The following is a 20882-nucleotide window of genomic DNA, read 5'->3' on the forward strand; positions in this document are numbered from 1 at the left end:
ATCTTAATTAATAATGGCTCATACTCACATTATTTTTCACATTTATTCTGTTTTAATTAACGACTTCTTTAATATTAATGCCTGCAGTGAACAGCTGGTCTGGTACACCCGTCACGCAACGCTTCAGAGAGCTGACATTATGTCCTTGGTGCCTGAAAACCTTATGTCGTTGAATGTCATCGAGTGCTGGTCGATTTTGATGAACCATTTGGAGAAGGAGGAATATGGCGACCAAATGAGGATGTCATTCTTTGGTATACGTCACATGGTACTTCCATTAACCATTGCATAATATTTATACCCACTTCTATTACATCTTTGTTAGTTAGAATGACACTTTTCTAAATTACAGTTATATTATGTGAATGTTTCAATTTAGTTCTTTTAATCAACAAAAGTGTCATTCTAACCGTGTGAAGTGTAATTTTAAGGGACAATAGTGTAATTTTAGATGACAAAGTAACCATATTAATCATGTTCACTTTTGCCTTTTAAAGGATATACTGTTGGGATTTCTTGGTACGTTTGAACAACCAGGCACACAATCAGACAGCAACTATGACAACCTGTACCAGCTCTGGGACACAACCAAGCACACAATCAGGCACACAATCAGACAGCAACTATAACAACCGTCAACTTGAAAACAGACTTGCTATTTGTCCCGTTCTGCATTGACGACCATTTCACATGCGTATGTATCAATCACAAATCAAATTTAGTCGACTTGCTGGACGGGCAAAGGCATTCTGATTTGCAAAAGTCGCAGTTTGGAAAAGCAGCGCGTTTAATTGTAAGTTATTGTCCATCCCTTTGTTCCAACTGCTATCTTTTTTTTCCAATCAGTTTTTTGAGGTAATTATGTACATATGCAGGCTAGCGCAGTGAGTGATTATTTAGAATCACGAGATAAGGAAAAGAAGAACACTAAAGCACGAGAAATTCCTAATTATGCGTTACGCCAGCTACCTTTCAGCGGGATGTCACCTTCTCTCAACCAACCAGAGTCGGGTCTGTTCACCATGATGGCAATGCTCTTATACGAGGGTCTTTCTTTTCAGCATGAAGACCTCGAGAAGAATAAATCAAGGCGCTATTTGGTGATCCAGCTTATAGCTACCCTCGTTCTAGCAGACATGAACGTCTTGCGCAAAGGTGTGCTCGACAAGGTCAAAGCTTTTGTTAGCACGAAGGACAAACTGTGGAAGGTATTACAACAGAAGCGTAGACTGCCCCGTGCCAATGTAAAAAAATAACAACCTTATTCTAGTAGTTAAGTTTTTGTGGGAATAGTGCCTTGGCTATGTAAACATTTATTTCATACTTTGTATTATTATCAGATGTTAGCAACCTTAACCTAGACAGTTAGTTTTTGTGTAAACAATGTTAGCAGATACTTATTGTTATCTTTCAACATTCTATAAGACAAGGCGTTTTATGTAAATCCATATGACATACCGGCAAAGAATGCCCTTCCTCTTAAGCATTCTGCAGCTACAAGTTGCTTTCAATGTATCTAGTTCAACAATATAGAGTAATATGTTAGTTAAATCAGTCAGAAGAAAGTGTAATTTTAATGTAGAAATTTGTAATTCTAACGGGCAGAAGTGTAATTCTAACCGGCCATAGCAGTGACAGATAGACCTTACATAACATAAAATATAAATATAATTTTAAAAGGCAAAAGTGTAATTTTAGGTGTGATGGGGCATATTCTGCACCCGCTGACCAAGTCAACATATTTAACGAGGTCAAAGATATCCACAGCAATTCAATGACTTAGACATCCCAGCCGATGCATCCTTTCGGCCTGCCAGCCTGGGTATCGGCATGGCAACCTACCAGCCGGGGAACATACCCGCGTACTCATATCCAAGAACCCTCGGCATGGAGTCAACCAGGCTCGCCGGCCTGTCATGGGTCCCTCGGCCGAGGGTAGATCAGTCTTTCCACCTGCTACGCCACTTGGCCCACTTGGCCACTACGTGACAAAAGGTGAAAGTCTATAAATACTCCTCAATCCTCATTGAGGAAGGGATCCAGAATCTAACCTAAGAAACACTTAAATTGGTATTATCTCTCTCATCTCTCTACAATACACGTAATCAAGCTACATACTACTTAATCCCAATAAGTTCACTGACTTGAGCGTCGGAGTGAGTACGCTTGGCACAAAGCCAAGCCCTCAGTTTGCTCATTGTTGCAGGAAAGGCCGAGGAGAGCAGTCAAGGCTAGAAGAGGCATTATTCGACAAAGCTAGCGTGGTAAACAAACCTGCTTCGGAATTCATACCCGGAACAATTGGCGCCGTCTGTGGGGAAATACAGATACTAGAAGCTAGTCATTCCCAAACAAAAAAAAAAAAAAAAAAAAAAAAACCCACCCAAAAAGCTAAGAAGATGTCAAAAGAACAAGAGGTGTTCGTAACTGAAGAGCCCCTCCACCTGGATGACAACATCCACATTCTGAGTTGTGCGGCCCTCCACCACCGGATAATTCAACCGGAGATCGGGATGCCAATAATACCAGATACGCCGCTGCCCGCCGACCAGGTCACCATCATGGGGCGTGTGGTTGATGCAGCAAAGCTGAAGCAGCTCCTGGACCTGATTGTCAGCACGCCGGCTCACACTGTCACACCGATAAGAGCGGCGGGACCCGTCCAGGAAGCTAGGGCTCAAAAGGTGACTCCGAGAAACCTGAACGAAGCACTAAGAGAGGCTGAGCCTACCAAGACGCCGGGGGAGCCCAGAGTGTCAGTGGTAGAACTAAGCCCTTCCCGCACCCGCGGAAGGACAATGTCGCCGCGACGCCAACGAGGCACGCCCCAGACGAGCGAAAGGAGTCCGACTCGCCAGAGTCGAAGAAGGAGCCCGACTCACCAGAGTCGAAGAAGGAGTCCGACTCGCCAGAGTCGAAGAAGGAGCCCGACTCACCAGAGTCGAAGAAGGAGTCCGACTCACCAAAGTCGGAGAAGAAGCCCTTCCCGCCACGGGGAGAGGGGCCGGGCTAGGGATGCGAGGAGCCGATCGCCGCGTGCCATTAGACACGTGGTCAGACAACCCCTCAGTGCCTACGTCCTAGAGATCCAGGTGCCGCCGAAGCTAAAGCTACCGTCCATATCTTACAAAGGAGAGGGCGACCCAACGGATCATGCCGAGGCCTTCGAGTCTCACATGTCGGTGTGGGAGCAACCTGACGAGGTCTGGTGCCGAATTTTCCCAACGACCTTGGTCGGGATGGCCCAAAGCTGGTACAAGGGGCTACCCGATGGGTCAGTATACTCTTACTCCGACCTAAGGGACGCGTTTTTAGCCCAGTACTCTACCAACAAAAGGAGGGCCGTCGAGACGTCGGATCTCCTGACTATCAGACAGGAGGGAGGCGAGTCCCTCCGAAGCTATGTGAAGAGGTTCGATGCCAAGGTTCAGCAGATTAGGGAGCTGAACAGTGAACTAGCGGCCTTCGCGCTGATGAAGGGCCTCCGCGCTGATGAAGGGCCTTCGCGCGAGCTAGCGGACTTGAAAAACGAGCTCATCAAGTGTGGTGGCCTGGGCCTAGAGTCGGCCAGGGCATTGGCCGATCAGGCCATTAAGGTCGAAGACTATCACAAAATCTGGGTAGGCCACGGCGATGCCAGGCACTCAGAAAGAAAAAGCCACCGGGAGGACAAACCAGATGAAAGACGCCGCGACAATAATAGGTCGCGGTTTGACAAGCCCGCCAGGAAGCAGAACCCAGCGGACGCCGGGGGGAGTTCAGGTCCGTACTACCATAAGAAATACAAAGATCACACCCCCCTGGTCGTCTCGGCCGCAGAGGTCTTCTCCCCGAGCGTAAACGAGGGACGGGAAGTGGGAAAGGCCCCTGGACCTAGGGGGACGGTGACACGAGCCTGTACTGTGAGTACCACGGCCACACCGGTCACTTAACCAACGACTGCCGGCATTTGAAGAATGCCATTGAAGAGCTGATCCGGAAGGGGAGCCTCGGCAAATATGTTGCCGGAGGTCAAAAAACTAACACCGGCGGCTCAGATAAAAAGTCCGTTTTTCAACGGATGGGGACAATTCATGTTGTCATCGGGGGAAACGAGAACGGCGGATCCGCTCACGGGTACAAACGGCACCTGAACGAACTGTATCAGGCCGTCAACTTCGTGCCCACTACAGCGGCCCGAGCTTCCAACATCCCGAGCATAACTATTGGGAAGAAGGACTACGAAGGAGTCATCGCCCCACATAGCGACCCACTCGTAGTCCACTTAGACATAGCTAACCACCTGGTCATGAGATGCCTGATTGACACGGGCGCCTACACAAACATCATGTTCAGGGAGTGCTTTCTAGGACTCGGCCTGAAAATTGCGGACCTTAGTCCATGCACCAACCCATTGTACAGCTTCTCCGGGGCAGGCTTGGTCCCCCTGGGGTCTATCAAGTTACCGGTGATGTTCGGCCAATCTGACGCGGCCAAGAATGTGATGTCCGAGTTCGTGGTCATCGACGGCTCATCCGCATACAACGTTCTCATCGGTCGTGTCACCCTGAGTGAGGTCGATGTTGTAATGTCCATCCGGGCCTTGACACTGATGTATGTCTCGGACCGCGGGGAGGTCCATAAACTCGTCTCCAAGAACGAAAAAGACGAGGTGGTCAACGTCCAAATATCGGCCAGAGGATGCAACATGCAGTCCTTCAAAGTGGCAAAGAAAGAGGAAAAAGGGAAGAACCCATCCTTAAGACAGGAGGACGAACCGATGAGCACCAACCACGTCGCCATGGTCGAAGGGGCTGAGACCGAACAGATAGAGATTGATCCAGGACGAACCGTGACTATCGGTGGCGGCCTGGAACCAAAATTCAGGGCCGATCTCCTAGACCTGCTGAGAAGGAACAAAGACGTCTTTGCGTACTCAGCCGCCGAGATGCCAGGTGTAAGCCGAGAAGTCATCGTTCACAAGCCGAACGTACTCCCAGCCGCTCGCCCCGTGAAGCGAGAGGGTGAGAAACTCCTCGGCCGAAAAGGAAGATGCCATCAAGGCCGAGGTTGACAAGTTGTTAGATGCAGGCTTTATCATCCCTTGTACATACCCCGAATGGCTAGCTAATGTTGTAATGGTTAAAAAGTCATCGTGGGGTGGAGGATGTGTGTTGACTTTACGCAACTTAATAAAGCATGCCCGAAAGATTGCTACCCCTTGCCTCGGATAGATAGCTTAATAGACGCAACGGCGCAGCTACACAATCCGAGCCCGCTTTCGACGCCTTTTCAGGATACCATCAGGTATTCATGGCAGAGGAAGACATGCCTAAATGTGCATTCATCACCATACACGGCACCTACATGTACAAAATGATGCCGTTTGGTTTGAAAAAATGCCGGGCGCGACTTACACAAGACTCGGTGGACAAAATATTCCAAAATCAAAAGGGCGAAACATCGAGGCTTACGTCGACGATGCTATTGTCAAGAGCAAGTCCGACGGCGAGCACCTAGCCGATTTACACGAGACATTTTGTTCACTAAGGAAATACAAGATGAAACTTAACCCTACAAAGTGCAACCGGTGAACCGGCAGCAAATTCCTCGGCGTGCTTGTTAGCGCCTGTGGGAATTGATGCCAATCCAGAGAAGGTCAAAGCAATTCTCGACCTGCCAGAGCCGAGGAATCGCAAAGAGGTTATGATACTGACCGGAAGGATGGCGGCCCTTGCCCGTTTCATCTCTCGGTCAGCCGACAAGAGCACCCCTTTCTTCAAAATATTGAAGGGGAATAAAGACTTTTGCTGGGGGGAGGAACAAAGCACAGCTTTCAAACAACTGAAAGCCCATCTGCAAACTCTCCCGACCTGTCCCTGCACCGACGCTGGGGAAACGCTATATCTATATCTAGCAAGAACCTCGGCCACGGCCGATCGATCGTAATCGTCGAGAAGAAAACAAGCAAGCAAAGACCCAATCTACTTTATCACCATACACCTGTTGCCCGCCGAGAGAAACTACCCGCTAATTGAAAAAGCGACCTTTGCCGTGGTTGTCGCCGCAAGGAAGTTGAAACCCTACTTGACAAAGACATCCCATGACGGTCTTAACCGACCAGCCGTTAGAAAAAGCATTGGAAAAATTGAATCAGGCGGACTTATCAAATGGGCGGTGGAGCTATCTCGGCTTCGGCATTCAATACAAACCGAGGCCTTCGATAAAGGGGCGCGCCGCAGACTTCTTGGCCGAATGCACGTATCGGGAAGAATCATGTCCCGGCATGTGGGAGGTATATACCGACGGATCCTCCACAACGAACGGCTCAGAGCCGCATCCTTATCATCGGCCCAAACGGGACGAGTTCGAGTACGCTTTGAAGTTTACCTTCTCGACCTCAAACAACGAATCCGAATATGAGGCGGTGATAACCGGAGTTGAGTTAGCCGAGCCGAGGGCGTAACACATCATTTTGAAACAGACTCTCTCTTGGTGACTAACCAATACGAGGGAGAGTACGGCTCGGGGACGATGGGATGGTAAGATACCGGAAAAGGTGAAAGCCGAGACCTCAAAATTGAGGTCATTCAAAATGCGACACATCCCTGTGTCCGAGAACAACCGGCCGACGCTCTCTCAAAGCCGGCGAGTTCAACCATAAAGAATGTCACGAACCGTGCTAGTGGACATCAGGAACGCTAAAAGCATCGACGAAACCATCGGCATGATGTGCGACGTGGAAGCCGAGACGACATGGATGACTCCGATAAAGAGGTATAAACTGTCAAATGAATTACCAGGGGACCGCAACCTCTCGCAAAAGATGAAGAGGATCGCAGCAAGGTACTTGGTGTTTGAAGGAGAGTTATATAGGAGGTCCGTGACAAGGCCACTCCTGAAATGTGTCGGTCCAGCCGATGCAGAGCTAATACTGACAGAGATACACGAAGGCATCTGTGGTCACCACATGGGGGCAAGAACACTAGCCCACAAAGCTCTCCGAGCCGGCTACTTCTGGCCCACCATGCTTGAAGATTCCAGAAACAAAACCAGAAAATGCAACAACTGTCAGATGCACGCTCCGGTGATACACGCACCTTCCCGAGACCGCAACAAAGTGCTTAATCCCCTTCCCTTTGCACAAAGTGGGGAATGGATCTACTAGGGCCATTTCCAACGGCATCCGGAGGAAGAAAGTTCCTAATCGTCGCCGTCGACTACTTCACCAAATGGGTTGAGGCCGTGGCGGTACTGCAAAAGCTGCGGCCGTAAGAAAGGTGATCTGGGAAAATGTCATAACTCGTTTTGGGTTACCCCAAGTCATGGTGTTCGACCATGGCCGAGAATTTTGGAGTGACACAATAATGAGCTGGTTGGAAGAACTCGGCATCAAATTTGCATACTCTCCGTCCGCCACCCCAGAGCAACGGACGGGCGGAGGTGACCAATAAAACGATCCTCAACGGCTTGAAGAAGACAGTTGAAGACCTCAAGGGAAGATGGGCCGATGAGCTACCCGGCGTTCTATGGTCCCTCCGGACCACGGAGAAAGAAGCAACGGGGGCTGATCCTTTTCACCTAGTCTACGGGTCCGATCCGCCGATTGAAGCAACGGTGCCAACATTCGAACGGCCACTTTTAACCCGGATGAAAACGAGGAAGGCCTAAGAACTCCCCGGACCTGGTCGAAGAAAGCCGAGATGCGGCACGCCTAACTTAGCAAAGTATATCGAGCCGAATGAAAAGGGCCTACAACCGAAGAGTCCACAAAAGGGACTTAAAAGTAGGAGATCTGGTCCTAAGGAAGTCAGCTGCCACCAACAAAGGAAACATCCATGGCAAGTTGACGGCCAACTGGGAGGGTCCCTACAAGGTAGTTGAAGAAATGAGGCCGGGTACATACCGGCTGACGGACATGGCAGATGTACCTTTGATGAGCCATTGGAACACCGACAACCTCAGAAAATACTTTGTATAACAGCGGAGTTGCCCAAAACAATTGTTGGCACCCCGATGCATATTTCATATCTAATGAGGAGTCATCCAAGTTTTTCATCAAAGTGTTAAATCAGAAGGCATACTAACATATGTACACAGCAGACAGAGCCAAAACCTCGATCATCCCGGCCTTTAACGGGAGTGACGGGGGGACGAGCCGATATGCTAACATATGTTCAACGGCGGTCAAAACGTAAACTCCGTTGCCCCGTGAATCTGGCCGGGAAGAGACGAGTGAAACGCGATGCGCCTCGGCAAATTAAGACCGAGCTTAAAGACGTTAAACACAGTTGAGATACGCATTCTAACTGCCTCGGCCAAGCCGAAGGTAAAAATGAAAAAGCGCTCAATTAATTAACGAATCGCCTCGGCAAATTAAGACCGAGCTTAAAGACGTTAAACACAGTTGAGATACGCATTCTAACCGCCTCGGCCAAGCCGAAGGTAAAAACGAAAAGCGCTCAATTAATTAACGCAATCGCCTCGGCAAATTAAGACCGAGCTTAAAGACGTTAAACACAGTTGAGATACGCATTCTAACCGCCTCGGCCAAGCCGAAGGTAAAAACGAAAAGCGCTCAATTAATTAACGCAATCGCCTCGGCAAATTAAGACCGAGCTTAAAGACGTTAAACACAGTTGAGATACGCATCCTAAAGCGCCTCGGCTAAAGCCGAAGGTAGAAAAAAAGCGCTCAATTAATTAACGCAAGAAGACAAGTAAAGGAATAAATCAAAAGGCCTCGGCCAAGCCAGAGGCAAAGCAAGCAAAATCTCATTAAAGAAAAAGATAACAAGTTACAAGAAGGAGAAACACAGACGACGGCCGTCCCCTTTGGGATAAGCCAAGACTCTACCTACCAAGGTTTCACAAAATACAGGGAAAAGTAAAGCAAAAGGTTACGGACTGGTTCTTTGAAGCGCCAAAAGGATGGCGGGGAGAAAAAGCTTAATAGTTGGCCCCCGAATAGCTGAAGCTATCCGAGACGCCGGGTGAGCTTGGTGACGACCGCCCGTCTCCCTATGCTCGTTCTTTGCTTGCCCTTACCGCCATCGGCGTTACCCTCGGTGAGCGACTTAGATGCGCTCTGGGCGCCTTAGCATCCTCGGCTTTCTTAGCGACCTTAGTATCCTCTGCCTTGATCTAGCCAGAGACTCCTCCTCGGCCGCCCTCGTCTCTCTGCAAGGGCCGCTTGCAGCCGGTCGCCTCCTCCTCCTTCTTGCCCCTGGCATCCTCGGCACCTTATCTCCGCGCGAGCCTTCTCTTTAGCTTCGAGCCTATCATCGAACACTCGTCAAATTTTGTCCATAGAAAGGAGCCATCAGGATAGACCTCATCTACCACCTCCCGAAAGCTTCTTCGGTCAGGTCCCTATACTGAGCACACATGCGTGGGAGAAGCTTGTTTTGAAGTGTCTCAATATCCTTCTCCCTTTGGGCAAGGATAGCACTAGTCTCCCTATGCGACTCTGCTTGGAGCCGATACGCCCTTTTCGACTCCTCCCTTTGGGCGACAACAACGTCGTAGCCGCCCTTGTACCTGTCCCGTTCCTCCTTGACTTGGCGGCGCGAGAATCGCGACCTCTACCTTGGCCTTCTCGGCCGACGCAGCCTTCTCAATTTCCTCGACTCGCGCTTGTGCGGCAAGGAGGTCATGCTTAGCCTTTCCGGCCACCCCCTTTGCGGCAACAACATCGAGCCTGTTTGCTCTATCAACGGTCCCGTATCGGCCAAGGCCTTTTCTTGCTCCCTAATACGAGAGCCGACCAGATCGGACCAAATCCCAACCTTCTTGCTCAGCTTTGTACCCTCCGCTATGAGCCGGTCGTTGGATATCGACGCGAGTACGGAGTCGACATTTTTTCCCGTCTCGCATAGGCCTCTTCTCAACTCGCCGCTCGAATCGGGACAGATGCGCGGTTGATCTACAAAAAATTCAACCAAAGAGTCCACGTCAACGTTCATGGACATACCGGAGAGCCGGTCATCAGGTATATCTAATGAGCCGGCTAAACCGAGCCGCAAGTTAGACATGCACGGAGGGTTTGCTCTTCTTGGCCGTTGATCCGTTTCCTCGGCGCTGGCATTAACATGAGCGACGGAAGCAGAAGCATCGGTGTCATGAGTGGATCTTTTCCTCTTACGCCTAAGCGGAGATCCCTCAGCATCGGAATCCTCTCCATCGACAATATCAACAACCTCCACCTCTGGTGGAGGCGGAACAAAGGTTGACACCGTCGCCGCCGTAGACTTGGCCTTTCGGACCCGGCGAGGAATGGCAGCAGCTACCTTGGCCTGGGCCGCCGTATCGTCCAAGCCCTTCAGGAGGTCAGTAGGCGACGGACGGCGGTCATGCACATCGACCTTCGGATTCTTCTCCTTAACGTTTCCGTCTTTGTCCAGCCCCATCTTCTCGAGGAGTTGCTCAGGGAGTTCGGGACCAAAGTGCTCGTAAAAAGAAACAAAGCAAAACTTAGACAAAGGGACATGTCAAGAAACAAACAACGAAAAACATTAAAGCAGAAATGGGCCTCACACCGACCCCACTCACCTCCCGTGCCAGGGCGTATGAGGCCGACATAGCAAAGCGGCTCGTCCATCAAGATGACTTGCGTCGCTTGGGCAACCAAACCTTCGGCGCCCCATCATCATCGACCTCGAAAAGCTTGATTTTTCGCTTCTCGTCCTCATTAAGATAGACATTCCGGCGTCCATCTTACTCTTGCCCTTGGGGATCATCTTCTCACGCTCCCCTTTGCTCTCGCACCGCAAATTAACGTGGTGCTCAAAAGACCGAGGCAACGGATAATCATCTGGGACCTCGACATACACCCACCGTTCCTTCCAGCCCTTGCAAGAGGTGAGCTTAGGCACGGTGAGATAGCCCGCTCGATCCGCACGCTATACCACCCCGGCCACCTTGAACATTCATTCGAAGAAAATGAATTCGGCGGAATAAGTTTACCGTTGGGATCACCCCCGGCGACACACCACACAAAGCCTACTATAGTCCTAACGGCCAGAGGGTGAAGCTGCGCCGCTGCAACGTTCATCGCCTGAATGATGGAAGAGACGTACATATTGAGAGGAAACCGGAGACCATACTCCAAGTGCCTCATATATACGCCGATGTGACCCGGGGGAGGGCAACAGACGGCCTGACCCTCTCCAGGGATGACAATGTTATACCCCTTGCCAAAAAAGAAGTGCTCTTCGAATAATTCGGAGCCAGAGCAGCGGGCGAGCCCATCGGTCCAAGCACGATTGGGGCCAATCGTACAGGCATCGTAATGATGTAAGACTTTCGCCCTCTCCGCACCGGAAGGATTCCCTTCCTCATCATCGTCATCATCCTCCCACTCCTCCAGAACTCTGCGGTCAACTTCCGGGGAAGGAGACCTAGGGCCCCTCGACCTTAACGGAATTGCGGCCACCACCTCCTCCTCATCCAAACGCGATGGGGAACCCCCCGGCGCACGGGTACTGGGACCGGCATCAGTAGAAGGCATGGTTCACAACAATTACTTAAACAAAACAAAAAGTTGAAAAGGTTTTTCGGTTTACCTTGAAGAAAAGTGCTACGCCGACGTAAAAATTCTGAAGATCGAAAGAGAGGGAAAGACTTGGAATTTTGGAAAGAAGAAAATTTTTAGAATGAATGAAATTGCTAAACAATTTCACTTCAAAAAGTCCGTATTTATAGGCAAAAGCCCATAAAGGAGGACCAATCAAAACGCAGCCCATAAAGCATCAGCCAATCAACGAAGAGACACATGTCAGGCATGCGTACACGGAATGTCAATCGACGCAACAGTTGAATGTCAATCAATGCAACAGTAACCAAGCGTCTTCAACACGCCCCTTTATATCCCTTTGACTGTTCATCTTCCTCAGCAAAATCCTAAAGTATCTGTTCTCCGCCGGCAGTATGACTAACCAAGCTAGATAGCACCGGCCGGGGGCAATCAAAAGCACACCGGCACTCTCAACCTTGGGGTCCGCCGCCAACAAACATCTTCTCTTCCACATTTGATGTCCAATACCCATCCATGTGGAGGGGGATATGGTACACTGCATGTAAGTAAGCCGAGGAAGAAGAAGCGGGCAGAAAATTTTCACTTGCGCAGAATATACGCTCAACATACATCGGAGCCCATACCACGGCATAGACTACGCTGGGGGCAAATTGATGGGGCATATTCTGCACCCGCTGACCAAGTCAACATATTTAACGAGGTCAAAGATATCCACAGCAATTCAATGACTTAGACATCCCAGCCGATGCATCCTTTCGGCCTGCCAGCCTGGGTATCGGCATGGCAACCTACCAGCCGGGGAACATACCCGCGTACTCATATCCAAGAACCCTCGGCATGGAGTCAACCAGGCTCGCCGGCCTGTCATGGGTCCCTCGGCCGAGGGTAGATCGATCTTTCCCACCGCTACGCCACTTGGCCCACTTGGCCACTACGTGACAAAAGGTGAAAGTCTATAAATACTCCTCAATCCTCATTGAGGAAGGGATCCAGAATCTAACCTAAGAAACACTTAAATTGGTATTATCTCTCTCATCTCTCTACAATACACGTAATCAAGCTACATACTACTTAATCCCAATAAGTTCACTGACTTGAGCGTCGGAGTGAGTACGCTTGGCACAAAGCCAAGCCCTCAGTTTGCTCATTGTTGCAGGAAAGGCCGAGGAGAGCAGTCAAGGCTAGAAGAGGCATTATTCGACAAAGCTAGCGTGGTAAACAAACCTGCTTCGGAATTCATACCCGGAACAAGGTGTTTTATGAAAATATAGTTATAACAAACTATGTTATAAGGCTTTACTATAAAAGTAATATGAATCAAGTTTTAATCGTACAATTATTTATTCGTGATTTTTGGAAGGTACAACGTAAATCAAAACATTTAAAATGTGCATTCTATGTTGAATTTTCATACAGTTGTTTGATTAATTCATGAGCCTTAGGAATGTGAAATTTTAATGTCAACATGACGATTGTAGCGCACATGTTCAGTGGTTATGTATCTCAACCAGTGATAAAATTAAAACCTAATTGATAATATTGTTGGCATGATAGTATGAGTGAAATTGAATAGTTTAAATTGATTCTTAATCGAGGGTGAAATGTTTATACGAGTCCAGTTGTTTACATATATTAATATACATTTGACACGTGGTGATATCTCTGGGTGCTCATCATAATTGCATGGTGGTCGGATACATATAAATATAAAACTATATTGTCGTATCTTGGTAAAGTTGATGATATTAAAAGTAATTTGGTAAAGTTGATGGTATTAAAAGTAATTTAATTGTGCTAATATACTCACATGAATAATTACAATAATTATGTTTAAAAGTTTACACATGGATGGTAGTAATGATTGTGTCTAAATGATCACACGTGTAGAGTGTCATCTGAGTTCTAATGTCTTCCATATGAGTTGTGTGCCCATAGTTATAATTATTATCTCCATCGCAATAAATGATTTCAATTGAACCTAAACCTGTGACGCGATAATAAACAGTGTGTTATTTCGTATTGGAAATGATCGTCATTAGATCGTCATAAAATGCTAAAGAGATTCTTGCAATTGTAGGAGTATGATATAAAGGAAATTGTTTGATATAATACGACGATTGGTATATCTAGATTCTTGAGTCATCACTATTAATTATATTCTAATAAAGATTGTTTATGATAACTATGCTGACAATTATAATGGGATAACCCTTTGATGATTCACATGATATGCATTGGTTCCAATAATAGTCGTTATAGCTACGTTTAATTGAACCATGAATATAACTGAGTAAAGAAGTGCAACTAAAATTCTGTTGATTAAGGTAATAATCGTTCATTAATAAGATAGGGCTGAAATGATTAAGATGAACCTGTAAATTACGATATAAGAGTCGACACCTAAGCTTGTTTTGTTTGAAGGAATTGAATTAAGTCTATCTGATTTTGAGTTTGTAGTAAGCTGTAAATGGATTCTATAACGGTCCTGTTATAAGATTATGTTAAGAAAATTTAATCACCGTCCAGTATGAAAGTAAAAGTTTGAAAACGAAGTTAAACTTTATCGGATGAGTCTAAATTCGGAATGAGATTTCCAGCCAGTGTCTGATTGAATGGTTTCATGATAGTTGTTAAGTCTGGAGTAATGAAATTAGAACGGAGTCACAAGTGGTGGGTCAAGTTAGTCATGTTATTCGTTCCTGAAGTGAATTGGTGGGTTGTGGTTAGTACGAATGTCCGAACAGGAAATGAATGTGGTGATTTAAGTGATTTATGTCAACAAGGCATGTTGATATTAGCATGATATGCAAGGGGATAGTTGTAAAGTTGGTGTAGTTAAATATATTTAATCTTTTATGTCATGGTATTGTGTGCAGTTTCAATACACTTAATATCAAGAACAAAAATTCATGTATGATAGTCTTGTATGTTACCTTTCCAATATCGTTGCTTAATCACTTGTGTGACTCGACCAATAAGTTATAAAATTTGCCAATCAATGTGCATTCGTCATTTATGAATAAATACCAAACCCTTGCGATGAGGATTAAAAATATTTCTGGGACGATAAGTACTGCGAAACTGGTTGTCCTCATTTGTTATCGGTGATTCTGTGTCTTGACCTAAATTTGTACAATTGCGTAAAGGAAAGTTGGATTGGACCTATTAGGTTATAAATTCTAATAAGATCGATTTACCAAAGTGTTGACCCTAATTCTTTCCTTATGATGATTGATCCCCTATATTCTAAAGTATGAAATTACAATGATTGGTGAGGTGAATAATTACTAATGATTTTTACTGGTAACGGCAGCATCCTTGAAAGAGTTGTATATCGATTGTCTTTGGTAAGAACTAGTTATCTGGGACGTGAGTTGAGAACCTTTTATCCTTTTTAAGTTGTTAGCAGTAGTTTGAGACCGTTGTTATAATAATGAAGGTTACGAGGACGTAACCATGTTTCTAGTTGGGGAGGATTGTAAAATCTTGATGCTTAATTTGCACTTGTTTGTAGGTTATAGTTGACCAAGTTGATGTTTAGTTGTGGGGTACCTATACAAATGAGTTCCACATGTGTTGTTCCTACTTCTGTTAATTGGTTGATGTATAAAAGGAGAGGGTGATTAAACTGCTGGTAATGAGTTATGAGTGGCCTATGAGCCGAGTGATGATTACGGGAGATATGTTTGCGGTCCAGTGCGACCATGGTTATTGAGTTACTTGAGTTTGAGATCGGGATTTAGATGGAAGATGACGGTGTTCTCAGATAATTACATAGTTGTCATATACCTGTGTTCGCATGTAGTTATTAGTTGTAGTTAATTGGGTTAAGTAAAGAAGCGCTAAAACTTCGGGACGAAGTTTATTTTTAGGAGGGCAGAATGTAACATTTCGTTTTTGTTATGTTTAACTGATATGTCAAAAGTGTGTGTTAATCGAGTTAGAAATGCGTAACGTCCGTAAGTACGAAATACATACCCTTCTGGGGTTTGGGTACGCGAGCGAACTTCGGGACGAAGTTCATTTTAAGGGGGGAAGACTGTAATACCCCGTATTTTTATAATAAAATTAATTAAACGGATATTATTTTATATTAATTATTATACATTTATATTGCTAGTTATGTCGGGTTAATTGTTAGTCGAGAATTATGTTAAATTATCGAGCTAAGTTAATTAAGACGGGTTTATAAGGATTCGAAAGGTAAACTAAATAATTAAACATCGGACCCAAAATAATTATGGGAAACCGTATTAAGGTGGTGTTTCGTGCCCATGAGACAAACAAAGGCATGCTTGATTATTTTATGAACCCTATACTACCCATACTCCCTTGTTCACATCAATTTCCACACCATACTCCACGCCTACTTCAACACCCATACAAACCATACTTCATTGTTCCTCTTCTTCCTTATTAAGCCCGACAACCCTACCCATTTCTTCGAGGATTACACACCCCAACCGTGCAAGTGAGAGAGAGAGAAAGAGTGCGGCTGTTGACGGTGCAGCAGGGACGACCAAGGGACTACTGTCGACGGTCGTGGGTAGCCGTGGTGGCTGTGGTGGTGGCTGCAAGGTAAGCACTCCATACCCGTTTCTGTTTTCATTGTTATGTCGGGGTTTTTGGTGGGTGTTTCGAATCTGATAGGGGCGTTTATGGTGGTTGTTGACGGGGTAGGGGAAATGGGTAGCAGGTGACGAGGGTAGTGGTGGTTGTTAGGGTGGTTATAGGTGGTGATAGTGGCGGTAAAAGGGAGCATCGACAGGGGATGGCAAAACGAGTTTAAGATGCGAGTTTTCAGGTGAGTTAGATGGTTAGGTTGGGGTGGCGCCACCGTGGACTCGGGGGAGGTCGAAACAGTGGTGCCACGGTGTATGTGTTGGTGGGATGACGGAAAGATAAGTCGTGGTGGTAGGAGGGAGTACTGTTGATATCAGTGGTGTCGATGTGGTTGCAAAGGTGGACTGTTATGGCGTTTTGTGGGGTTGTGGTCTGCGTCAGGTGGTGTTGGTGACCGTGGTCAGACTCGCCGGCCTGAGTCGACCACGGTGGTGAGGGTCAGTGGTGTCCAGGGCAGTTGGGGGACCACGGCTGGTGGCTGTCGTGGTGGTTCAGGCGGCGGGATATGGGTGTATGCGTGTGTGAAGGGGTAGTGATTGATAACGAGTTGTTTTTATATTTGATTCGGGTTTTCGTAGTCTAATCGATATAATTGTTAATTTATCTTATTCTTAATTAATTAAAGTAAGTCCCGAGTCTTTTAAATAAATTGTTCAAATTAATTCCCGAATTAATTAATATGATTAAAGACGGGTTTGAGTCGGGATTGTTTGAGTTGTTTAGGGATTGATTCGGGTATCTATAAATCGTATAATTCATTTAATCTTTATTTATCATATTAGTTATTTAAATTAAATCCCGAGGCATCTAAATAAATTATTCCCGAGACATTTAATAATTCAAGTCGGGTTTTTGAGTCGGGCTTATTAAAAGAGAAAAATTACTATATCGGGAAAGTTTCTATTTTGGGAGATGTCTATATTTAGTAGTTAGTAATTATAAATATTATAATTGTGCTAGGCGACGGATTCGTGAAGGATCGATAATCAATTCATTGCTTCACTTTCTGGACTGCTTAACTGCTTAACTGGAATTGCTGGCACTTGAGGTAGGGGAAATACACTTGTCCTATTATCGTTGTTGTTGAATTGTGTTGGTTGGATTCGTGGTTGTTGATTTACGTTATCATTTATATTCGGGAAGGTGATTGGCTGATTTGATCGTATTGAGTATGATATCAGCATCGGGTAACTGGCATGACTTTATGATTTATCAGTTCAGTGACTTATTTACATATTGCATTGCATTAATTCTCTTGGGCGTTCATATGCATTGGAGACGGAGAATAAGGAGATTGAGTTTATATTACATTTCGTAAACGGCATGTGATATTATTTATAATGTTGATTAATTTTGTTATGTTATGCATATCCTATCATGTGGTGGTATGAGACGGTGTGGAGGTTATTCAGGGTCTGTGATATGGTGTGGGAGTTATTCAGGGTCTGTGATATGAAACAGAGATTATTCAGGGTCTGTGATATGGTGTGGAAGTTATTGATATGGTGTGGAAGTTATTCAGGGTCTGTGACATGGAGCAATGATTATTCAGGGTCTGTGATATGGTGTGGAAGTTATTGATACGATGTGGAAGCTATTGATATGGTGTGGAAGTTATTCAGGGTCTGTGATATGGAGAGGTGGAGTATGTGACGAATTGGAAATGGAGTTATGTATTTTGTTGTCGTACTTATTATGTTTTCCCTACTCAACCTCGTGGTTGACCCTGTGTATTCGTGAACACCTGTGATGATCCGTTTTATGGGAGCAGACTTTGAGTTTAAGAGATAGGACGGGAGCTTGATGGGCGTGAGACATTGGATCAGACGACTTAGTGGCTAGATCATCATCTAGAAGACTTTCACTTTTATTTATGTCAGTTCTTGTAATCGAGTTGAAAAGAGGTTTGTAATAATTAAGTTAAAATATTATATAATTGCCTTGGAGTTTAATTTGTTATTCACTACCTCGGGAAACCGAGATGGTAACAGTCCGTTTTATTAGAGAATGTCTTGACGAGGACTTCTTTTATAAACCGGGGTGTTACAGATGTAGTGTAACTTTAACCGCATAATCTGTAATTATAATGAGTTTAAGTGTAATTCTGATCATAACAATCCTACCCTAAGCAGATATGAGGCCCTTACAATTTTATTTCCTAGATATCTGTAATTGTAAGTACATAAATTGTCATAATAGTCAAGAGTGAAAAATTCACCGTTCTGGTGTTGCACATTATAACTGTTTCATCCTATTCAAAATACTTCAACAAAATACATTGTAATACCAATGGCAACCAGTTTAAAACCTGGCAGTTTGATGTCTAAACACAATACGAAACATCATGTTGTACCTCGTATTTTGCGTAGACATCCCCAAAACAATGTACCGCTTATTAGGTATTATATTGATTATTCTAAGATGCCTCTTCTTCTTCGTCTTCTTCATCTTCTTCTTCTTCTTCTTCTTCTTCTTCTTCTTCTTCTTCTTCTTCTTCTTCTTCTTCTTCTTCTTCCGACGAGGGTTCTGACGATACCGACAACGGTGGGTGCTCTGCGAAAGGATTAGGGCAGTTCCTTTTGTCATGGTTAGCTAATCGCTTGCAATTTTTACACATACGTTTTGGCTTCCTTGCCAAAGTAACTGCTTTTTCTTTCATCGACAACATTCTCTTTCCGCTTCCCTTGTTCTTGGATTTCTTCGGCGGCAAAATGGTTATCTCCTGACTAGAGGAACAACCAAGAATTTTCTCCAACTGTTGTTGTTTATTCAATGGTGATGCTAACGGTGAAAGTTTCTCCTTAAACTGTCTAATTAGACTAGAAAAGTTGTCGACATCATTCTTCAATTTGCCCATGAGCATACCAACTGTCTGATGAATCTCTGACCACATTACCGACATACCAATCTGTTTTCCATCTATTATATCAACGTCCTCAGTTGCTTCACCATTACAATCGAACATTTTAGACAACCTTGCATCTTTACACCATCTTTTAACAACAGATTGTTCTGGAATAGTCTTCACTCCGTTTGATGAGTAAATCCATATAACATGCCGGCAAAGAATGTCTTTCCTCTCAAGCATTCTGCAGCTACAAGTGGCTTTCAATGTATCTAATTCAACAATATAGAGTAATATGTTAGTTAAATCAGTCAGAAGAAAGTGTGACTGTAATATACAAAAGTGTAATTCTAACCGGCAGAAGTGTAATTTTAATCAACAAAAGTGTGATTTTAACGGATAAAAGTATAATTTTAACAACCCAAACTATAATTTTAACAACCCAAAGTGTAATTTTAATCAACAAAAGTGTGATTTTAACAGATAAAAGTATAATTTTAACAACCCAAACTATAATTTTAACAACCCAATGTGTAATTGTAACTACCCAAAGTGTAATTTTAATCATCTAAAGTGTAATTTTAACAGATAAAAGTATAATTTTAACAACCCAAACTATAATTTTAACAACGCAAAGTGTAATTCTAATCAACAAAAGTGTAATTTTAACAGATAAGAGTATAATTTTAACAAACAAATGCTACAGAATGATACCTGGGCAGTATGTGACCTCATAATTTATGTCCTTGTTTGCATCTCTTACAGTGGTCATCTCTAAAGAGTCACACTCAGTAAATCCTCTGCTTTTACAAGTACTGATTGAGCACTTGGCCTCTTCTTGAAATTCCTCGAATACTTTATGACTGTACACTTGCGCCCCGTGCACTTCGATAGCTAGATGCGTTGATATTATAGGGAAAGTGTGTCTGTTACAGTTGTCAATCTGTTTCTGTGTGTGTCTTTCTTTGGTCAATCGCAATTTGTCAAAACGCATTGAAAACTCAACTAATGTTCCGACTTACTCTCAAATCTCTTAAAAAAACTTTTTCGCTCTCGATCTTTGGGTTGTCCTCATAACACCCCCATATCTAGGTCCCTACAATGAGCCATAACCCACTGCTTCCTTTTAGCGTACATTTCTTGGAACCAATCAATGTTATTAACATTGTGTTCCCTGCCAATTTCTTCCCATTTTGCATCGAACTCTGCCGCTTCAATGTCTTCATCCCATATCATGGCATTCAATTTCTTTAAAAAGTCTGAATAATCGTCTCTCGCCATTCCATACTTACTTGGCACCTTATTCATGATATGCCACATACAATATCGGTATCGCGCTGTCTTGAACACCAATGGCACCGCTTTAAGAATACCAACATCCTGATTGGTGATAATATACTTAGGCTCTTTCCCACCCATTGCAGCCAGAAAACGGGTAAAAACCCATTTAAACGAGTCTGCATCCTCATGAGCAACAAGCGCTCCACAGAAAGTGACTGATCGTTTATGGTTATCAAACCCGGTGAAAGGTGTGAAGGACATGTCATACTTATTGGTGGAATACATCGGATCGAACGACACTGTATCCCCAAAAACTGAGTAGTTCCTTCTAGCGATTCCGTCGGCCCATATAGCTTTACTAAGGCTACCGTCAGAATCAACATCATAGTCAAAGAAGACCCCTGGCCTAGTAACAGCCAATTCTTTAAAGTGGTCCACGAACATTTGATCGTCCCGTTCATGAATGTAGCATTTCACATCTCTGTGAAAGTTCTTAAAATCATTCAAACTAGCTCCGATGTTTTCAAACCCATTAACATGTTCCTTCAAAATTTTGTAAGTCTTCGTTGCTCCTATCTTCAGTTGTTGATTATTGACAATCTTTTAGATGTATGTATTT

At 44.8% G+C, this 20882-nt stretch overlaps 1 protein-coding gene across 1 annotated transcript; it reads right to left on the minus strand.

Moving 5' to 3' along the window:
• Positions 1-18295: 18295 nt before the first annotated feature.
• LOC141587973 (protein FAR1-RELATED SEQUENCE 1-like) lies at positions 18296-19976 on the minus strand. Its single transcript, XM_074409434.1, has 3 exons — positions 19697-19976; positions 18757-19254; positions 18296-18303 (listed from the first exon to the last, which is right to left on the minus strand). Exons 1-3 carry the CDS (start codon positions 19974-19976, stop codon positions 18296-18298), a joined length of 786 nt encoding a protein of 261 aa, XP_074265535.1.
• Positions 19977-20882: the final 906 nt, after the last annotated feature.

This window comes from Silene latifolia, chromosome 6 (assembly GCF_048544455.1).
Source record: "Silene latifolia isolate original U9 population chromosome 6, ASM4854445v1, whole genome shotgun sequence".
In the NCBI taxonomy this organism is placed as follows: domain Eukaryota; kingdom Viridiplantae; phylum Streptophyta; class Magnoliopsida; order Caryophyllales; family Caryophyllaceae; genus Silene; species Silene latifolia.

Coding starts and splice junctions, on each gene's coding strand:
- LOC141587973 (XM_074409434.1), bottom strand. CDS start 19,976: ATGCGTTTTGACAAATTGCGATTGACCAAAGAAAGACACACACAGAAA. Junction 19,255..19,696: donor TGAGGTCACATACTGCCCAG/GTATCATTCTGT, acceptor TTGTTGAATTAG/ATACATTGAAAGCCACTTGT.